Below are 19,389 nucleotides of genomic sequence, written 5' to 3'. Positions count from 1 at the left end.
ACAGGCGTGAGCCACCGTACCTGGCCCTAACAGTGTATTTTGAAGAGCAGAAGTTTTGATTGTGACCCTGTTCAACTTAGCAATTTGTTCTTTTATGGATTCTATTTTTGGTATCATAGCTAAGAATCTTTGCCTTGCCCGAGATCTCTAAGACTTTTTCTTACGTTGTCTTCTGGAGGTTTTATAGTTTCAGGCTTTACATTTAATCTCTTGTTCATTTTGAGTTAATTTTTGTATCCAATGCAAGGTATGAATCCAAGTTCATTTTAGCTTATATTTTTTTGCATAAATGTTCATGAAGGACATTGGTCTGTAGTTTTTTTTTTCCTTGTAATGCCCTTTTTATCAGTATCAGGACAATGCTGGTCTCACTGAATTAGTTGGGAAGTATTATATCCTTTTCAATTTTCTAAATGAGTTATTTCTTCTTTAAATGTTTGGTAGAATTCACCAGTGAAACCATTTGAATTTGGAGTTTTCTTTGTGGGAATGTTTTAAACTATAAATTTAGTATCTTTCTTTTACATAGGGCTATTTAAGGTTATGTCTTTCTTCCTAAGTAAGGTTTAACAGTTTGTGTCTTTTAAGGAATTTGTCAATATCTTCTATGTTTTCAAATTTATTGGAATAAATTGTCATTCTCCCATTATCCTTTTACTGCCCATAGAATCTGTAATGATGACTTTGCTCTTATTCTTGATGTTGGTGATTTTTGTCTTCTGGTTTTTCTTGTGATCAGTCTGGCTGGAGATTTGTCAATTTTATTGATTTTTGATTTTTTCTAGTGTTTTTCTGCCTTCAATTTCATTAATTTCCACTCTGATCTTTACTGTTTCCTTTCTTCTACGTAACTTCGAGCTTAATTTGTTCTTCTTTTTCTAATCTCTTAAGGTAGAAGCTGAGGTCCTTGATTTGAGAACTTTATTCTTTTCTAATGCAGACAGATTAGTGCTTTAAATTTTCCCCTAAAGCACTGTTTTAGTGATATCCCCAAATTTTGTTATCTTGTGTTCTTATTTTTATTCAGTTCAAAATATTTTCTGATTTCTCTTTTGTTTTATTCTTTGCCTCATGGGTTATTGAGAAGTATATTATTTAGTTTCTAAATTTTTGGGATTTTCCTGATAACATTATTTTATTGATTTCTAACTTAATTGCATTGTAGTCAGAGAATATACTTTGTATGACTTAAATCCTTTTAGATTTATCGAGACTTGGATCTATTTTGATGGGTTATTAGCTATAACTATTAAGCTTTAGAGTTTGCAGGAAACATACGTAACCAATCAGTCTACCCTGAAGTGAGTTTATGCCACCGGGCATACGGAATGAGACCCTTGCAATGGTTCACACTTCCATCTTTCCCTCCTGACTTTTATGCTGCCGTTGTTACATATTTTACTTTTATGTGTTATAAACCCAATATTACATTGTTATTATTTTTATTTAAATAGTCAGTTATCCTTTAGAGATTTAAATAGTGAGAAAATAAATCTTATTAATATATATTTATCCTTGTAGTTTTCATTTTTTGTTTGTAGTAAGCATTTTGGTTTTTTGTTTGTTTCTTTTTTAAGAAACAGGGTCTTGCTCTGTCACCCAGGTTGGAGTGCAGTGGCTCCACCATAGCTCACTGCAGCCTTGAACTCCTGAGCTGCAACAATCCTCCTGCCTCAGCCTCCCAAGTAGCTAGGACTACAGGCTCACACCACCATGCCTGGCTAATTTTTTTATTTTTTGTAGAGATGGAATCTTGCTCTGTTGCCCAGGCTAATCTTGAACTCCTGGCCTCAAGCAACCCTCCGACCTCAGCCACCCAAAGTGCTAAGATTACAGACATGAGCCCATCCCAGTGAGCATTTCTGGCAATGTTCATTCCTTCTTGTAGATCCGTATTTCTGTCTGGTATCATTTTCCTTTGGCCTGAGGACTTTAAAAAAAAAAATCATTACTGGTGATGATTTACAGCATGGTGATGAATTGCTTGCTCATGGTGACGAGTTCTTCCATCTTTTGTATGTCTGAAAAGTCTATTTTGCCTTCATTTCTGAAAGTTGTTTTTGCTGAGTATAGAAGTCTAGATTATTTTATTTTTAGTTTACTTTTTTCCCATTTCCTGGTGTGAGATAGGTCATTTTAGAGATGTTGTTTTGTTCTTCTTTATTGGCCCACCATCTTCTGGCTTATCCTATTTCCAATAAGAAATATGATGTTCTCATTCTGTTCCCTTGTACATAACACATCTCTTTATCTCTGGCCGCTTTTGAGACGTTCTCTTTCCTACTGGTTTGACCAGTGTGTTATCACATGCCTGGTGCAGGTACTCAATTACTTCCTGCGCATGGAGTTCATCCAACTTGTTGAATCTATGTATTTATAATTTCCATCAAATTTGGGAAATTTTTGGCTTTTTTTTTACTTATCCATAAATGGTCATTGCAGTTCTGTTCATAGTAGCCCCAAACTTGAAATACCCCAAATATCCATCAACTGGTTAATGGATAAACAAACTTTGGCACATCTAAGCAATACATAGGAATGAAAATTTCAAAAATATTATTGTGAACAAAAGAAACTAGATACAAAATAATAAATACTATATCATTGGCCGGGCGCAGTGGCTCACGCCTGTAATCCTAGCACTCTGGGAGGCTGAGGCGGGTGGATCGCTCAGGGTCAGGAGTTCGAGACCAGCTTGAGCAAGAGTGAGACCCCGTCTCTACCAGAAATAGAGATGAATTAGCTGGCCAACTAAAATATATATAGAAAAAATTAGCCGGGCATGGTGGCACATGCCTGTAGTCCCAGCTACTCGGGAGGCTGAGGCAGGAGGATCGCTTAAGCCCAGGAGTTTGAGGTTGCTGTGAGCTAGGCTGACGCCACAGCACTCACTCTAGCCAGGGCAACAAAGTGACACTCTGTCTCAAAATAAATAAATAAATAAATAAATAAATAAATACTATATCATTACATTTATATGAAATTCTTTTAAAAATGAATCTCAAATATATTAATTAAAAATAGATCAGTGGCTGCCTGGGGCTGGAGGTGGGAAGACGATGGAAATAAATGTTTTACGTCTTGACAGTGATGCCAATGGCGTCATTTGTCAAAAGTCAGAACTGCACCCTCAAAATCGGTGAACTTTATTGTATGCAAATTCTACCTAATGAAAACTGAAAATAAAACAAAATTAACACTTAAAGTACTTCTGCCCCTGAAATTTCAGCACTCTAGGGCCAGCCTCCAGCCTCCTGAACTGACCTGCTGCGGCCACGCCACAGCCCTGCCAGGAGCCGGTTCCACGGAAGCTCTCTGCTCCCTTTTCCATCTCTGCTTGTATCTGGCCTCTAGTGAGAGAATCTTTGTCCCAGTCCTTTGATTACGTTTAAAAAATGTGGAATACCTTTAAAGATGTTGTTCCTGAATGATGGTGGGGAGTGCTGATTTCAGGCTATGTGCATTCCCGAGGCTACTGGGCCAGTTGCGAAGGACCTGTTGGAGCCTGAGCAGCGGAACAGACGGCTTGTGTGACGTCACTCTCGGTTTCCCCAGATCTCTGGCTTCTACTTCTCAGCCTGTGGCACTGATGCTGCTGTCTCTCTGGGCTGGCTGTGTCTCCTCTCCCTCTGCCACCTTCTGTCCACGTCCCTGAGCAATCACATCGAGTCCCTGGCCATTATTTCTTCTAATACTTTTTCTGCCCTTCTGCTCTGGTGGGCACTCTAATTTCTAGGTCACTTGAATTGCCCTGTAGTTCAATGATGCTTTAAAAATTTTTCTTTTCTATCTGTATTTCATTTTGGAGAGTTTCTATTGCTAGGTCATGAAATTCACTAATCTTTTCTGCTGCAATTCTAATATCGAATCCCATCCGATGTATTTTTTATCCTATACATTCTAGTTTCATCTGTAGAAGATCAGCCTGGGTCTTTTAAAAATATCGTCCATATCTCTACTTAACTTTCTGAACATCTGAAACACAGTCCAAATAACTTTTTGCCGTCCTTGCCTGCTCATTCCAACCCTGGTGTCGGTCCTGGGTCAGTTTCAATGGATTGATTTTTCTCCTCATAGGGTCCCGTTCTCCTGCCTTTGTGTGTCTGCTCATCTTTAATTGGGTGCTGGACATCGTGCATTTTACCTTGTTGGGTGCTGGATATTTCTGTATTCCTATACATTCTTGAGCTTTGTTTTGTTACGCAGTTAAGGGACTTGGAAGACTTGATTCCTTTACATTTTGCTTTTGAAATTTCTTAGACAGGACTGAGGCCTGGGGGTCGATCAGTCCCCATTTCTGAGGCAAGATCCTCTGAACCACCGCTGTGCACAACCAGTCTGGTTGCTGGGAACAGCTGCTTAACACTCGGCTGAAACTCATGGGGGACCCTCTGCAGGTCTCCAGATTTTTCTGTCTGTGTAACTATCTCCTCTCTGGGCCTCTATCTTGGAAACTGAAGCTGCCTTGGTCTCCCTGGACTCCCAGCAACTTCTCTTCAACTCAGGGAGTCTACCTGGGCTTCCCTGGAAACTCTTTCAAGGCAGCAAACTGGGCAATCGTAGGGCTCACGTCACTTGTTTCTCACGCCTCAGGGATCACCGTCTTTCGCTGTCCAACATGCACAGCCTTGGGAACTGCTGTGTCGTATATATTGTCCATATTTTGGTTGTTTCAATCAGGCAGATACATCCAGTCCGTTACCCCAGCTTGGTCAGTGGTGGCATGTGTCTTACACAGCTGCTCAGACACCACCAGAGAACATTCTGGCACCTTGACATTTGCATGGCATTTATTTTGGCAGAGTTTTCCCCAGACAAAGGTGTGTGGGTGAAGAGAGTACAGGCACGAGCCCTGCCAGGGACTCCCTGTTTGTCTTTGCCCTGGGCCACCCGCCCTGGTGACGGTGCTGAGGGAGCAGGCTGGGCCCTTCCCTCCCGGTCTCCAGAGGACCCTGCCCCGCACAGGCTCGGCTCTGGGGCTGCAGGGCCAGGCCTGCCGCTGGTGGAGTGATGCTCCCCGAGAGCCAGGCGCAGCTGGCGTGATCTGGGTGGACCGGACCACGGTGCGAACCACCGAATCCCCGCTGAGTCTCAGAGCTTCTGTCTGCAGGGGGCTCGTGCGGCCCTGCCACCCGGCTCACCAGCCACCCCTCAGCCAGGGGCTCCCCTTTGGGGTGACGTGTTGGAGGAATCTGGTGAAAGGCAACCAGATGTCTGGCCCGGGGCGCAGTGTGGCCAGGGCCCCTGCTCATCTCGACTGTAACAGACGTCCTACTAGTAAACGCTGGCAGAAAGCAGATGAAAGGGGCTGACAGACAGCCTGGCCGCAGACAGGAGGCTGCTGTCACTAAGAGCTGATAGGAAAAAGCACATTTCGCTTCCAAGCAGACGGTGGTATGTGTCCAGTTCATCAGACTAAACGGCGCTGACATGGGTGTGAGATGCCCGTTTTCCCCTTTCTCACGAGAAATCTGTTTTATTTTTGCTGGTTTGTTTTATAGGCCATGTTTTCTTTTGCTTATTCCAGGGCCTGGGGCAGTTCCCTCCTTTACAGGAGGAGCAAACTGGCCCTGTGACCGTAACCCCTCTGCTCTGGCCAGTCCCAGTGCTGGTGGCCAGAAGAGCCGGAGGAAAGAGAGACACCTCAGGCTTCTGCTGCCCCAGCTGTCTCAGGCTCACGGACACAGCCACCATCGCTGCCTGGGTCCCTGGGCTTCGGGAGGAGGCTCAGACACGCAGAGAAACAAACAGGGCAAAGCACACGGGAGCCCAGGCTGGGCTGGCCCCGCTCAGGCTGTCACGTGCCCTGCCCCAGAGAGAGCCCGGGGAACTGCAGCGCCTGCCGCCTCCCCTCCCTGAGACCTCTGGCCCACCTGCCGCCTTCTCTCCAGGCCTGCAGGCACCCAGACGACGGGCAGTCTGCTGCGGACGGGGAGGGGCGCAGGAAAACCCCACGGAAGTCAATTCCAGACCAAGCCGGCAACAGTCCCTGTGTGTCCGCTGGGGCAGTGGGGAGGGGGTGTCCGCTGAGCTCTCGGCCCGCGGACCCGCTGAAGGAGGCTCAGAGGGGCTGCAGAGGCTGGACGGAGCTGCCAGGACCAGGACATACAGGGGGATTTGGCTGTGGCCATCTGAAATCTCCCAAGCAAGGAGAGGACCCTGCTTTTGCCAAAGCTCTCTGACGGCTTCCCACCACCTCCTGCCAAGGCAGACCGAGCGTCCTCACGGCAGGCCATAGCCTGGGCCTCCGGCCACCCTCCTTCCCTCTGCCGAGCCCTGGCCCCTCGTGTCCTGTGGACACACCAGGCATGGCCCCTCAGAGCTCTGCGTTCTGGAATGCTCCCCTCTGACCTTGCACACGGCTCCTTCAAACCTGCTCAAACGCCACCCACTCCCGCTGCACCATCCACGCCCCATCCCCCACGCCAAGCGCGGAACCCGCCGGCACGTGGCAGAACTCCCTCCCGCATTACGTGACCTTTGGCTCTCCTAACAGGAGGCAAGCTCTGTGGAGACAGAGTTTTGTTTTGTTTTGGGCTGCTTGAGAACAGATTTCTCTCTCCTGCCTCGAACAGCACCTGGCATGCAATGACGCCTGAGAAACACCTGCCAAACGGGCTGCCCGACTGACACAGCACCGCACGGACTCGGACGCGGACGCGGACGCGGAGCCCGGGCCCACGCGGGATGCAGGCCTGACGGCTGGCAGCTCTGCGGCCAGGGGGGACGGTCATGACCACCCGGGCCCGCACCGTCAGTCACACACGTGCAATCCTGACGGCTCGCTGTCCCGCATACGTGGGACACAAAGAAACAAATCGTGCTGACACGACTCTACGGAATCCGCAGGTGGGCACTAAAGAAGGGGCCACACAGGAGGGGAGGAGGGCTTTGCCACCGGGGTTTCCTCGGTTTGTAGCTGCCCTCAACGGGCCGACTTCGCAGCCCTCACAGTGCTATGGCCAGGTCCCCTGCGGGGTGAGGACGATGTCCCCACAGGGTGGACCTGGAGTGACCAGAGCACACGCAGTAGGCAGCACCACACAGTGACACACACAACACCCCGTGCACACACGCACGCACACACGTGCCCAGAGACAGCCAGGAGACGCGGGGGGGGATGGGGGTCCAACGACATGCTCTGTGGGGGCTGCTGGCTCGCGTGCACCTGGCGAAGGTGGGCACAGTGGGGACAGCAGTGTGAGAAAATGAGCCAACCAGAGGTCACGATGAGGTCAGAGGCAGAAGAGAAAGGCGACAGGACGTGGTCAGATGAGCCCTGCACCCCGGGGCACTAGATGGCACATTTCAGGTGAGAGGGGACAGAGGACAGGGAGGGTTCAGCAGGCACAGGCCCTGCCCGGAACACACCCTCAGCCACAACCCCGTCAGGGTGCCACTGAAACTAGAGCTTGGGGCGCGGTCCAGGGTGACATTCCAGGCACCGGAGGAAGATGTGTCATAGAACTGGGTTTTTTTTAAGTCTTAAGAAATCTTAGGGATCTAATGCAACTTGCTGATTTCAAAGAGGAGGAGCCGGCTCAGGCCCGCAGGGCGCTGCCGCACTGGGCCCGGGCAGATGAGAGGGGGGCCGGTGCCCCAGCTGCCCCAGCAAGCCGCTGGCCCTTCCTGGAGGACAGTGGTCCTCACGGAGTGGCTGCAGGTGCTGCGGACAAGGGTCAGGGCCTCCCTCCTTGGGCCGGGCACACCAGGGCTCCCTGCCACGTCAGGAGAGGATGAGGGGAAAGAGCTGGGATGAGAGGAAATGGGAGGGAGGGCAGGAGAGAGGCTGGGCCCCAGACGTGGCCATGGTGGGGTCTGTCAACCATCAGTTCACCCGCACGAGACCCGGCGAGAGCCTCCGTGCCGCTGCTGCTGAGACAATGACTGTGTCACGGCAGGGACGCTGCGCCCACAGCGGCCCCCGCCGTGCGAAGACACACGGGAAGTCTGCGGCCGGGTGGGGGCCAGAGTCAGGCCGGTGCCTCCCAGCCTCGGCTCTTTCCCGCTATACCAGGCCCCGCGGGGACCCCAGCCCTGACGACAAGGTGCAGGGCCCGGCAGGGGACGCACGTGCAGGGCAGCCTGTCTCTCTCGCTCACCTCTGCTCCCCGGGGAAGAGGAGGACACGGTTTTGGGGGCCGGAACACCGTGGGAAGCGGCCATCAGTGCCCCGCCTCTCCAGGACACACTCACCATTCATCTGCGAGGGCGACAGCGAGTAGTCGCGGTCCGCGTGCCGCCGGTCTGGCCTCAGGTTGCGGCTCTGCCTGCCAGAGCCCTCCAACATGTTCACGATCTCGCTCCGGTCGATGTTCCGCAGGGCCGCATACAGGTTCTCCACTGTCGGGGAAACAGAGCTGCTTGAGATTCGAGGGCGGCCAGGGAGTGTCTGGCGGCTCTGAAATTGGGGCCGGGAGGAAAAAGGGAGGAGGGAGATGATGGATTTTTTAGAAGGTGGAGACACCTTTTTGTCAGAATCAGAACAAGCTGCCTCTCTGGCGAATACTGTTTTATATTCAACAGATCTCCCCCAAATGCTAACAGTGGCAGTTTAAAAGCCTGGCCAGACAGGAGGTGCTCTGTTGGCCCACGGGAACACGACAGGCAGCTGAGGGTGGTAACTACTGGGCTCTGTCCTCGCGGAGCTCTGCACCCTGGCGGTTGCCTTGAGGCGCCAACGTCCCTGCGTCCGCGCGATTCGCTGGAGGAGCAGCGGAAGGCAGGGAGGACTCTCCCCTGCAGGCTGGGGGACTGAGAACACTTCCCACTGGGACTCAGCCCTGCGGCTGAGCAATTCCACAGGAGACTCCACAGACCAGAGTCATGCACCCTGTGTGCCCGAGTCACCCAGGTCTTGTCTTATTCCAAGGCTACAAAATCCTGGGCCACAGTTCTCTGCCAACGTCTTCTGGCAGGGCTGGGTGGAAGGCGGATGGGCCGCAGGGGTTGTGGGGGACAGACAGACACAAAGGGGCCGATGCCAAAGGCCGACAGCGCGCCCAGAGCGGAAGGAGCGCCGTGGTGGGGCAGGTCCCAGCATAGCTCTGGGACGAGGAGGCTCCGGGCCCAATACTGACTCTTTGCGTCTCTGCCTTCGCGCAGGACCCAGAGGTTCAGCAGGGCCGCACTCTGCTCCAGCAGGGAGTTGGGGTTCTCCACACGGATCCTGCTGACGTCCTCCACGCTGAACTGCAGCTCCCGCGCCAGCTCTGCAAGCAAAGCGCGCCGTGAGCCCGGCGCCAGCTCCCGCTCGGGCTGCGCGGGCAGGCACGGCGCCACCGCGCTCGGATTCGGTATTTCTTCTCGCCAACGGGCACCTATGCCCCCAGGAACCAGGGAGGGCGAGAGCGGGCTGCTGGGGCACAGCAACTGGCTGGCTGCCTGAAGGAGCGGACCAGTGCCCCCTTTCTTTCTCGACTTCAAACATGACATGACGAGAACAAGCCTCTCAGCAAGGTCGGCAACTTCCCCAAGGTCACAGAGCCAGTGAGTCCTGGGCCAGGAGGGAGCGGCACCTGCAGGTCCCTGCCCCAGTGCCACCTGCACCGCACCAGGATGCCACCCACGTGCCACCCAGGATCAGTTACTACAGAAACCCATTTCTGTATTGACGTTTCTTCAGGGAGAGGCATTATTTACATACAAAATGAAAATGCCAGTTCTAGCTACATGCCAGGCACCATCACAGGGCCTGAGCGTCTTCCCGTCAGCTTTACTGCTATTTCTCACAGGCGCTGTAGGAGGGAGGACGGCTTTAGAGTCTCATTTCGAGGATGAGGAAGACCAGGGAGAAAGAGATAGAGTCAGAGATGTATGTACAACACACACACGCACATGCATGCACCCACATACACATGCACACATATACACACACCTGAATATGCAGAACACACATACACACGCACCCCTGCACACACATGCACACACACACGCACCCCCCACACATACACATGCACCTGCACATACACGCACCCGTGCACACACATACATATGCACACACATGCACCATGCACACATGCACACTGCATGCACACATACACATGCACACACATGCACATGCACATACCCCTGCACACATATAAACACACCTACACACACATATGCACCTGCGCACCCCTGCACACACATACACACGCACCTGCACACATGCACCCCTACACACACATACACACACATGCACCCCTGCACACACATACTCGCACCCGCACACACACGCACCCTGCACACACACCTCTGCACACACATACACATGCACCTGCACACATGCACTCCTGCACACACATACACACACATGCACCCCTGCACACACATACACGCACCCGCACACACACGCACCCTGCACACACACACACCTCTGCACACACACACACATGCACCTGCACACATGCACCCCTGCACACACATACACGCACCCGCACACACACGCACTCTGCACACACACACACCTCTGCACACACATACACATGCACCTGCACACCTCGGCACCCCTGCACATACACATGCACCTGCACACATGCACCCCTGCACACACATACACATGCACACACATGCACCCCTGCACACCCATACACGCACCCGCACACACACGCACCCTGCATGCACGCATGTGCACAGACACACACACACCTCTGCACACACATACACATGCACCTGCACACACAAACACGCACCTACACACACATGCACCTGCACACACACATACCCCTGTGTGCACACATGCACATGCACACACACACCCCTGCACAAACACACATGCACCCCTGCACACACATACACATGCACCTGCACACATCTCCATACACAGGGATACACATACACCCCTAAGTATGCACAATACACACACCTGCATACACACACACTTGTATACATACACACACTGCTGCATACACACGCATACACATACACACACACACCTTCACACACACCCCAAGCAGCAGCACACATGGCTTAAAGAGTGCACAGTCCCTGAATGTCTGAGCTTTTGTCACACTGCCTTCCAGGAAGTTCCTCAGGTTTCTGAGTGTGCTGACTGTCCTCTGCAGGGTCCATGCATAGAAGAGCCAACACAAGGAAGGGGAGGGAGGAGAGGGCTGCAGGGGCTGTGGCTGAGGAAAGCACATTTGAGCTTTTGCTGCATGGGCCTGCCTGCTGCACTTCAAGTAAGACCCACCCTTACGCAGCAGGGCCTCTGGGAGACTCCAGCTGTAGCAGAGATTTCAGATGCAACAGGCTGAGATGCCCTTTCTTCCCTCCTCTTCCTCCACAAAGCCGCAACGTGCAGAGTGCACGAAGCAGTGGCAGGCAGGCGGGAGGCATACCGTTTGCTCATACGTTCGTTTCATTTGTTTGTTTGTTTTTCTAGGTTCTGTCACTAACTAGCTACACAACGAAGTCACTCTATTTGGCCAGATCTCAGTTTTCACATCTGTAAAATGGTTGAACTAGACAAATTCTAAGGTCTCCTATCACGTCAAAAGTTGATTCTTAGGAAGGAAACTGGACAGAGTGGAGGACAGAGGGAGCCCCCCTTCCCCTGGCGCCGACGGCGTCGCGTGGATGACAGAACCACCCGAGACGCACCAGTCGGACGCGCCACGGACGGGGCGAGGAGGGTGAGAAGCTCCCCAGCTGCCCGTGAAGGGAGGAGGGAGCAGCAAGACCCCCGCGTCTCTGCCCCCCGTCGCCCCACTCACCCGCCCAGCTGAGGCCGAGGTGCTCGGAGATGACGGCCATCTTCATATCCGCATGGTCCGTCCCGCTGAGCAAACCTGGGGAGAGGCAGGAGATGTCACTTCGCAGCCCGGCCCGGAGCTGACGGGCCGGAGGAGGAGGAGGAGGTGTCCCACGGGCGCTCGGGCCCCAGGGCCACCGTGGACACGGGGCTGACTGCCACTCTGCCAGGGCCAGGGGCCAGAAGCGCAGACTCCTGCTGCCGCACAGAGTGGGCTAGGCACGGGGCTCTGCGGCCCAGCCCCTGCAGGGGAGGGGTGAGCTCGCTCGCGGGAGCGAGCGCGCATGGTGCAAAGGGGTCTGTACCCAGTGTGGACTCGCTGAGGGCGCTGTATCTCAGGGCCAGGGGCGTCAGGGTCCTCCTCCGGTCTTCAGCGCCGCTGCCCTGCGGAACACAGACGGGGAGGGTGCTCTGGGCTGGGCCCTCAGAGAGGGCGGCCTGAGCCCTTTGCTGCAGGGGTGGGGAGGGCCGTCCTGTGGGCACCGAGCAGGGGCGTGGGGCGAGGTGGGAGCAGAAGGATGCTGATGGAGCTCACGGGCCTTACTCTTCACCACCATCACCGTGGCGATGGCGCGCTCACATCACCCTTACCACGTGCAAGGCCCTGTTTAATGTCACAACCTATGAGATAGGTACTATGTTACTCCCATTTCATTGACGAGGAAACTGAGGCACAGAGAGGTTAAGTGACTTGCCCAAGGTCACCCAGCTAATAAGCAGTGGAGCTGCCATGTGAACTTAAAACTAAGTTTTTCTTTCTAGATTCCTTTCTGCCCCAAACACCTGTTTCTGGTACGGGCCCGAGGCTTCGCGCCGTGGCCCTGTGCAGAAGTGTGCGGACGCCTGCACGAGGCTGCAGCCAGGCCTCTCGTGAAAGAGAAGCCAGTTCACCCTCACCCCCAAAAGGAGACGGAGCCACAGATGTGTGAATGTAACCTGGCTTCCTTTCTAGCTTAGCATGGAAGGCTAATGATTAAAAAAACAGCAACAAGAGCAAAATAACACTCACAAAAACCACGGTGACGTTATGGAGACACACGTCACTCCCCAGCCCCTAGCACAGGTGGTGACTGTGACACGCTCCCAGGTAGTGACAGAAGAACATACTTGCTCAGGACTCCGTGGCTGAGCTAGAAACACTGGTGTTTGCCACGGCTGAGGAGCAGGGCTCTCCTTTGCAGCCTCGCGCCCGGGGAAGAGGGCGAGTGGACAGAGCCTGCTCAGTGCATCTGGGGACCCTCAGCAGCGCCGTGCACAGCACGAAGCCCGAGAGAGGGGAGCTGGGGGGACACCTCTGTGGGTCTCCTGACCTCTGCACCCAGACAGCTCAGGGCCCACGGCGTGAACATGCCCGTCACAGTCTGACGCTGACATTCGTTCCTCGTGCCATGTGACCAGAGCTGGAGCGAGCTTTGCAGAAAGGGCCAGGGCACGCCTACCCTGCCACGCCACCAAGCAAACGTCCTTCGTGTCCTCAGGGACTCAAAGGCAGCGTTTCAACAGGAAGAAGCCCCTTGGCAGTGCTGGACCTCGGGTCTACTTGGGACCCTCCTTTGGGGAGCCCGTCCCTGCCATGGGTCCCCGTCAGGGGCCGCTCACCTTGGTGCAGGGGGGCATGGTGATGTTCAGGTGGCAGAGGATGTGCTGGGTGTCCTCATACTTCCTCGCCTTGCGCAGAAAGGACAGGGACCCTCCTGGCTCTCGACTACTGTCCCTCACCTAAGCCAATCACACAAAAGGAGGATTCAGGGCTGCTTCCCTAGGCCGGCTGTGCCGGATTCCTGCCTCTCAGGCTTTCCAGGCCGGGGAGAGGCCCGCACGAGCAGCACCTTCACGGGGATGGCCAGGCGGTTCTCCCGAAACGACTGGAAGAGGAAGCTCCGCTGCTGGGCGGCTTTTTTGACAGGTACCAGGTTTCCAGAGAGTTCTGCAAAGAGGGCCATTCCTTCCAAGACCTGCAAGAGAGGAGAGGCAGACACAGCTTGTCAGGCGGAAACGCCCCGACACCCTGCCTGCCAGCCCCGCCTGTCCCCCCGAGACAGCCCTGCTGCAGCAGCAGGCACCGGCTGCCCTGAGAAACCCCCGCGTGCCGTGGAGAAAGCTGTGTCCAGGGCGGTGGTGGACGCGGCACCGGGTTCCAGGGCAGGAGGGGCCTGCAGACGCCCCGTGAGGTGGATCTGGACTGCCAGCGAGTACTCCGCAACTCCACCAGGGCACCGCAACACGGCTTCTGGAAGAAGCCCTGGACCCGTTTTTACGTATGTCCAAAGCTGGTTTGTGCGTGAGAAGCGCGGAAAGCTGGTGCTATACTTCCGTGACAGTGATCCCCACTGTGTGTATGTGCTGCTTTCAACAGAGACGGCGTCACGAGCCCACTGGACAGGTGAAGACACCGAGTCCAGGGCAAATATCTGCTCTGCCTGGTGCCTGGAGGGGCAGAACCAGGGCTCCAGAGTCCCCGCCCTGTGCGCATTCACGGAGCCTACAGCCCTTCCCGGGAGGACAGCCCCGACTCCGAGGCAGGCTCTCCGCTAGCTCCCCGGGGCAGGGCCCGTGGCATCAGCAGTAGGTTTGACTCTAGTGGCCACAGCTTCACTCCTCCACCTCCCGGCGGGGGGCTCCGGAAACCCTGGCTCTGGGGTCAGGCGACCCGGACAATCCCTATCTGCACCCTTCACTTGGCTGTGTGACCCTGGGCAAGCTCCTTAACCTCTCTCAGCCCTAGCTTCCTAGCATGTAACTCAGAGATAAAAACAAACACAGTTATGAGAATTAAATGAAACTATGCAAGAAAAGGCCCTTCTAATAGTACCTAGTGCATGAGAACTGCCACAAATGCCAACCCCGTCACAGACCATGCAGCCAAAGTCCACTGCTCCCCAAGGTGTGCACAGCGAGCTCCGCACCTGGCTGGAGCGTCCCTAAGTGCTTCTCGAGAGGGGTTGAGAGACACAAGGTCACAGCCCGGGCGCCTCCGCTGCAGGGGCCGTGCTCCTGCCACCTGGGCTCGGGTGCCCAAGAAAATAGAGGTGAGCGCGTGGCTCCGGAGGTGCCCCTGCGGGAGGCGAGGGGGGCCCACAGGTGCCGGGGTAGACGGCTGGAGCCGTACCTCTATGTCTCTGCTCCGGGCCACCTCCACGAAGTTCTCGTGCTGCTCCAGGGTCTTGTCCAGCTTATCATCTGTCATGCAGTAGCAGCGCAGGCGTCCTTCCCGGGGGTCATTCATCTTGGCGAAAATGACAAACTTGGCCATGTAGGGCACTGCCGTGAGCTCTTCGTACAGCAGAGTGGCAAAACTCACAGCCTCAGCGGTCCGAGGACAGTCTGACAGCCAGAACCTACAGACAGGGCAAGTTCTAAGCACGTTCCCAAACGCCCGATGGAGAGCGTCACTTCCCTCTGGGGGGAGCACCCCGTGAGCCACGCGCTGGCCGCTCTGCCACCACTGGGGCTCAGGGGACGTCTACGTGGAGGGGCAGCGCCGGGCCCCACGGAGCTGGGGGGGGCTCGTCTCACCTGGCGGAGACGTTGGTGGTGAAGTTGGCGCAGTCGTTGGCATACACGAGCTTGGTGGTTCCTGTTATATCTTCCCACTGGGCTTGTTCTGTTCCTCCTGCAACAGCAGCAGAAACAGGGCTGGGGACAGTGTCTGGGAGGCGGCACGGAGCTCAGCAGAATGCTCAGGCGCTGGCGTGCAGGGCAGAGGCAGCAGGGCTGGGCGAGGCCTGCCTGCTTGTGGCCCTGAGCACACCTGTCCCCTCTCCCCGCGCCGCTCCTGCTGGAGGCCTGTACTCCCTCCCCCTGGGGCGCGGAGGCCCCTCAGGGTGTGGGCTTCTCCTCACTGTTACTCAGATGCACCCCACTCCGTCACCCCGCGGAGGGCACGGCTGGCTTCACCTCCCCCGGCTGGCCCCCAGCCCGTCCCAGCGGGAGCCGCTGCGGCCCAGAAGAGGAGCCTGAGGGGCCTCACCAACGACGCTGCACAGCAGACGCAGGCTGGTGGTGTCCCCCTCCCCGCTGTCCCTCGGGCTGTCGGTCCATGAAGGGGGGAGCGGGATCCGGAGCCCGATGGGGCGGTGGAACTTCCGGCGCCTTGGCTCCACGGTGACAATGGGGCTGAAGGTGGCCTGGTTGCCCAGGAGTTTGGTGACTAGCTCATCCGGGACAGGCTGGGCCTGCGAAATGCCAAAGGCAGGACACTCAGGCCCGGCAGGCGAGGGCGGCCGGAGCAGGGCCTGCCCGCGAGGTGCTCTTTCCGGCCTTCTCCTGCCTCCTCCGCGTGGCTCCCAGGCGGGCCGCGTGAACTCCCTCGCGCCGAGCGCACCAGGCCGCGAGGCTGAGGTGATCTGGGGCGTCCCACAACGTGGGGAGCAGCTGCCTCACCCCTGCCTGCCCGCCCTCCTCTGAGCTCCAGGGTCAGTCTCTGCTGCGTGTTCCAGGCACCACACGAGCACGTGGGGCTGTCCCAGGAAGGCGGTGGGCAGCCGAGGGCCCTGAGCTCTGCGTGCCCACCCAGCAGGGACGAGGGCCGCCTCACCTGCAGAGCCAGCTTCACCCTCTTCGTGACGGCATTTTCCGGGAATGTCGCCTGCACCAGGGGCACCAGCCTGCTCTTCAGCAAGCCCCCCTCGGGGCCGACGGTGTCGTAGTCCTGGCAGAGCCGAGACATGATCACGAAGTACAGGGGGAAGTCGGTGGTGATGATGCGGCAGACCCTCTTCTTCTCCAACTCCTCCAGGCTCCCCAGCTCTGGAAGCACACGCGGCCGCCACCCTGTCACACCGAGCGCAGGCCCGGCAGCTCCCGGGCCCTGTGTGTGCCCTCCCAGGGGCCAGGCAGGGGCTGGCGCCCACGTGCCCGTCCTGGGACCCGGGGCTCGACCGCTGTCGGGCCTCCCGACTCCAAGGGCCCTGCCGGCCCCACCACAGGGGCAGCCACGAAGCCCCCGTCAGGAAGGAGGGCACGCTCACCTTCGTCCATGCCGCCGACGATCTGCTCCAGGTAGCTTTCTCCGTAGCGGCTCTTATGCTCCTTCCATACAGAGCCGTTTTCACTCCTCAGAACCACGAGCTCACGATCCCCCCGGCCGTGGGAGGCAAAGTGGGGGATCTCCACAATCACGGGGCTGGGGAGCAGAGCAGACGGGGCGGGGGTCACGTGGGCAGATGGCTGGGCCGGGGCGGAAGGGCAGCCAGTTCCCGCCTGCGCAGAGGGGTCCCACCTGCGGTGGGTCAGACCTGGCTGGGCCGCCCGCCGCCCCAGGCCAGGAGCGCGGGGCAGGGCAGGGCTCAGTCTCACCTCCCAGAGCCCTCGAGACAGGGCTGCACACCTTGGCCGGACGAGCTGCCCTTGGACCCGACTCCCAGAACCCGTGTGACAGCCCCAGACGGGGGACCCAACCTCCCTGAGCCTCAGCCTCCGCGAGTGTCAAACGGCCACAACGGCGTTCCCTTCGGAGGGGGCTTCGAGGACTCATTTAGAGACAATCAAGGAGAAAGCACAGGGCAGGCAGACGGCAGTGACCGCTCAGCGTGGGGACAGGGCACGGACAGAGGTGGGAAGCAAGGCAGGGCCCCCTGGCCCAGGCCCCCGACACCCCCGGAGCCTGAGGGGCAGCAAAGCTCCAGGCAGAACCCAGGCTGCTGCAGAAGGCGGTGGGCTGTGAGGCCGGCTGCCCTGTCATCCCTGGGGGCAACGCTCGGGGGGCCCTCCCAGGGCAAGCGTCTCAGTGCTTAGTGGTTAAACCTCGGGGCGCCCAAGGGAGCAGGAGCAGGGAGCCTCGGGGGCCCCGTCTCCTCCGTCCCCTCCTCTCATGTCACAGCATGACTTCAGAGCTTGGAGCTGCCTGGGTCTACAGACACTGTGGTGTCGGGAAAAGGCAGAGAAAGGGGACTGAGGCTGCCGTTATGTCCCGTCAGGACACAGGAAGGACGGCGCGGGCTCTGCCCCGTGGTGGGGGGTGTTCCTGGGCCGCCGCCAGGGCCGGGTCAGGACGGGGCAGCCTCGCGGGCCGCCTCTCACCTCAAGAACTGCGCCCCCGTGGGCCCCAGGGCGATGACCCTGCTGGCCAGGCCCTCCTCCTCGGCCAGCGGGGGCGGGGTGCTCAGCTTCTGGGGCTTGACCAGGCGGCAGGTGATGCGCGTGGGCGCCGCGCACGTCCGTGGCGGGATCACCACCCGCAGGCCGTTGTGGCGGCTCCCTCGCATGGAGCCTCCGCGGGCGTCGACCATGAAGCTCACCAGAAACCTGGGGGCAGGGCAGACCCGCGTTGGGCTTCTGCGCCCCTTCGTGGGCTGGGTGGGGTGGGGGCCCCAGACGCCTGCGTCGCTCACCCTGTGTGGACCGGGCTGGCCACGGGGCTGATGTTGTCAGAGGTCTCCGTGGCCGGGCTGCTGGGCACGAGCGAGTCTTCATCGTACTCCTTGGACGCCTGAGGGTGACAGCAAAGGCCTTCTTGTCCCACTGCCTCCCCCGGGCAGCCACGCGCAGTGCCGTGGAGGAAGTGCCCCCCAGGCTCGCCACAGACCCTTCCAGACCTCGCGGGCTGCCGTCCAGCGGGAGACACGGGCTTCTTCCCTCCACGGCCTCCCTGTGTCTCCAGACCCCGGGGCAGAGGCCCGGCAGGGACGTGGTGGGCTCTCACTCTCTGGCCCCGGCCCTGCGCCCCCTGCCCGCGCTGTGGACCCCCACCCACCTCAGCTGTGCCCCACGGGGGAGCCCTGCCCTTGGCAGGCTGTGGGGACCCTGTGCCATCACCCAGCTGCCTGGCCGTGCCGGCTGTCACCCTGCAGGTGCCCCAGGTGAACACAGCAGGCCCTCGGCCCCACAGCTTCCTCCTGCCTTGCTGTGAAACGGGGACGGTCCTTCGGTGGCAACCACAGGGACAGGGGCTGCCTGGGGGCAGGGCCCGGCCTGTCTTGAGGACTCGCAGCTGCCAGCAGGCCCTGACCCGCCTCCACTCTGCCTTGAGCTTGCTCTTCCCGGGCAGAACCTCCTGTCCCCTCCTCTGCTCACCCAGCCCTGCCCACTTTCCACATGCCACCCTGCCACCGACTCTTGTCTCCCTCTCTGCGCTCTGGGATAAGGCACTGACGCCACAGTGAGCGCCTCACGCCCACCCTCCGGGCTCTGTGCGCTGCTGCGGCCGCGCCCACTGCTCCGGGCTGACCTCAGCGCCCCGGGAGGCAGGTGCTCACCGACCCCCACCGGCCGCCCGGGGCGCACGGCAGGAGTGCAGGGGCCACCTGCCGCCTGGAGTTCCTGACTGCAGCAAAGCGTTGAGGGAATGGGTTGGTCATGGGACAGCAGGACGCAGGGCCACTCACTGCTGTCTGTGGCAGCACCAGGGAACATGCCATGGCAGACAAAGGGCCATACTGGACCACCCACTGCCCTCAGACTCCACCCAAGGTCGCAGCCTCTGAAACCTGGCTCGCAAGGCTGGTGGCACCGCAGCGTGGCTGGTGTATCCCTGGGGGCCACTTTTGGGCCCAGGGCGTCAGCTGCCGCCTGCAGACACCCCCCTCACGGGGTGCAAGGAGACAGCAGTCGGGGCCAGGAGCAGCCAGGCGCAGCCTCAAGCACTGGGCTGCTTTCCTTTCTCCCTAGAAAATTCCCTCACTCTGGGAAAAAAGTGCCAAATGGCACAAATTAAA

The 19,389-nt window shown here is 57.3% G+C and overlaps 1 protein-coding gene across 7 annotated transcripts in view; it reads right to left on the bottom strand.

The window, feature by feature from the left end:
• The window catches only part of ANK1 (ankyrin 1), a 201,285-nt gene that overhangs the window by 18,015 nt on the left and 163,881 nt on the right, over positions 1-19,389 (bottom strand). For 6 of the 7 annotated variants that reach the window (XM_045535734.1, XM_045535735.1, XM_045535736.1 and 3 more), the window contains 13 exons: positions 18,067-18,164; positions 17,756-17,980; positions 16,705-16,859; positions 16,272-16,483; positions 15,705-15,909; positions 15,251-15,347; positions 14,844-15,072; positions 13,564-13,689; positions 13,334-13,453; positions 12,040-12,118; positions 11,697-11,771; positions 9,081-9,212; positions 8,197-8,343 (listed from right to left, as the gene is read on the bottom strand). In XM_045535734.1, the coding sequence (XP_045391690.1) occupies positions 8,197-8,343; positions 9,081-9,212; positions 11,697-11,771; positions 12,040-12,118; positions 13,334-13,453; positions 13,564-13,689; positions 14,844-15,072; positions 15,251-15,347; positions 15,705-15,909; positions 16,272-16,483; positions 16,705-16,859; positions 17,756-17,980; positions 18,067-18,164 (1,900 nt within the window). The remainder of the gene's footprint in view (positions 1-8,196; positions 8,344-9,080; positions 9,213-11,696; positions 11,772-12,039; positions 12,119-13,333; positions 13,454-13,563; positions 13,690-14,843; positions 15,073-15,250; positions 15,348-15,704; positions 15,910-16,271; positions 16,484-16,704; positions 16,860-17,755; positions 17,981-18,066; positions 18,165-19,389) is intronic. The other variant, XM_045535739.1, reaches the window with a different exon arrangement.

The sequence above is a fragment of the Lemur catta genome, chromosome 22 (assembly GCF_020740605.2).
Source record: "Lemur catta isolate mLemCat1 chromosome 22, mLemCat1.pri, whole genome shotgun sequence".
Lineage (NCBI taxonomy): Eukaryota > Metazoa > Chordata > Mammalia > Primates > Lemuridae > Lemur > Lemur catta.
Note: the sequence above shows the minus strand (reverse complement) of the source record. Positions and strands in the feature narration are given on the sequence as shown.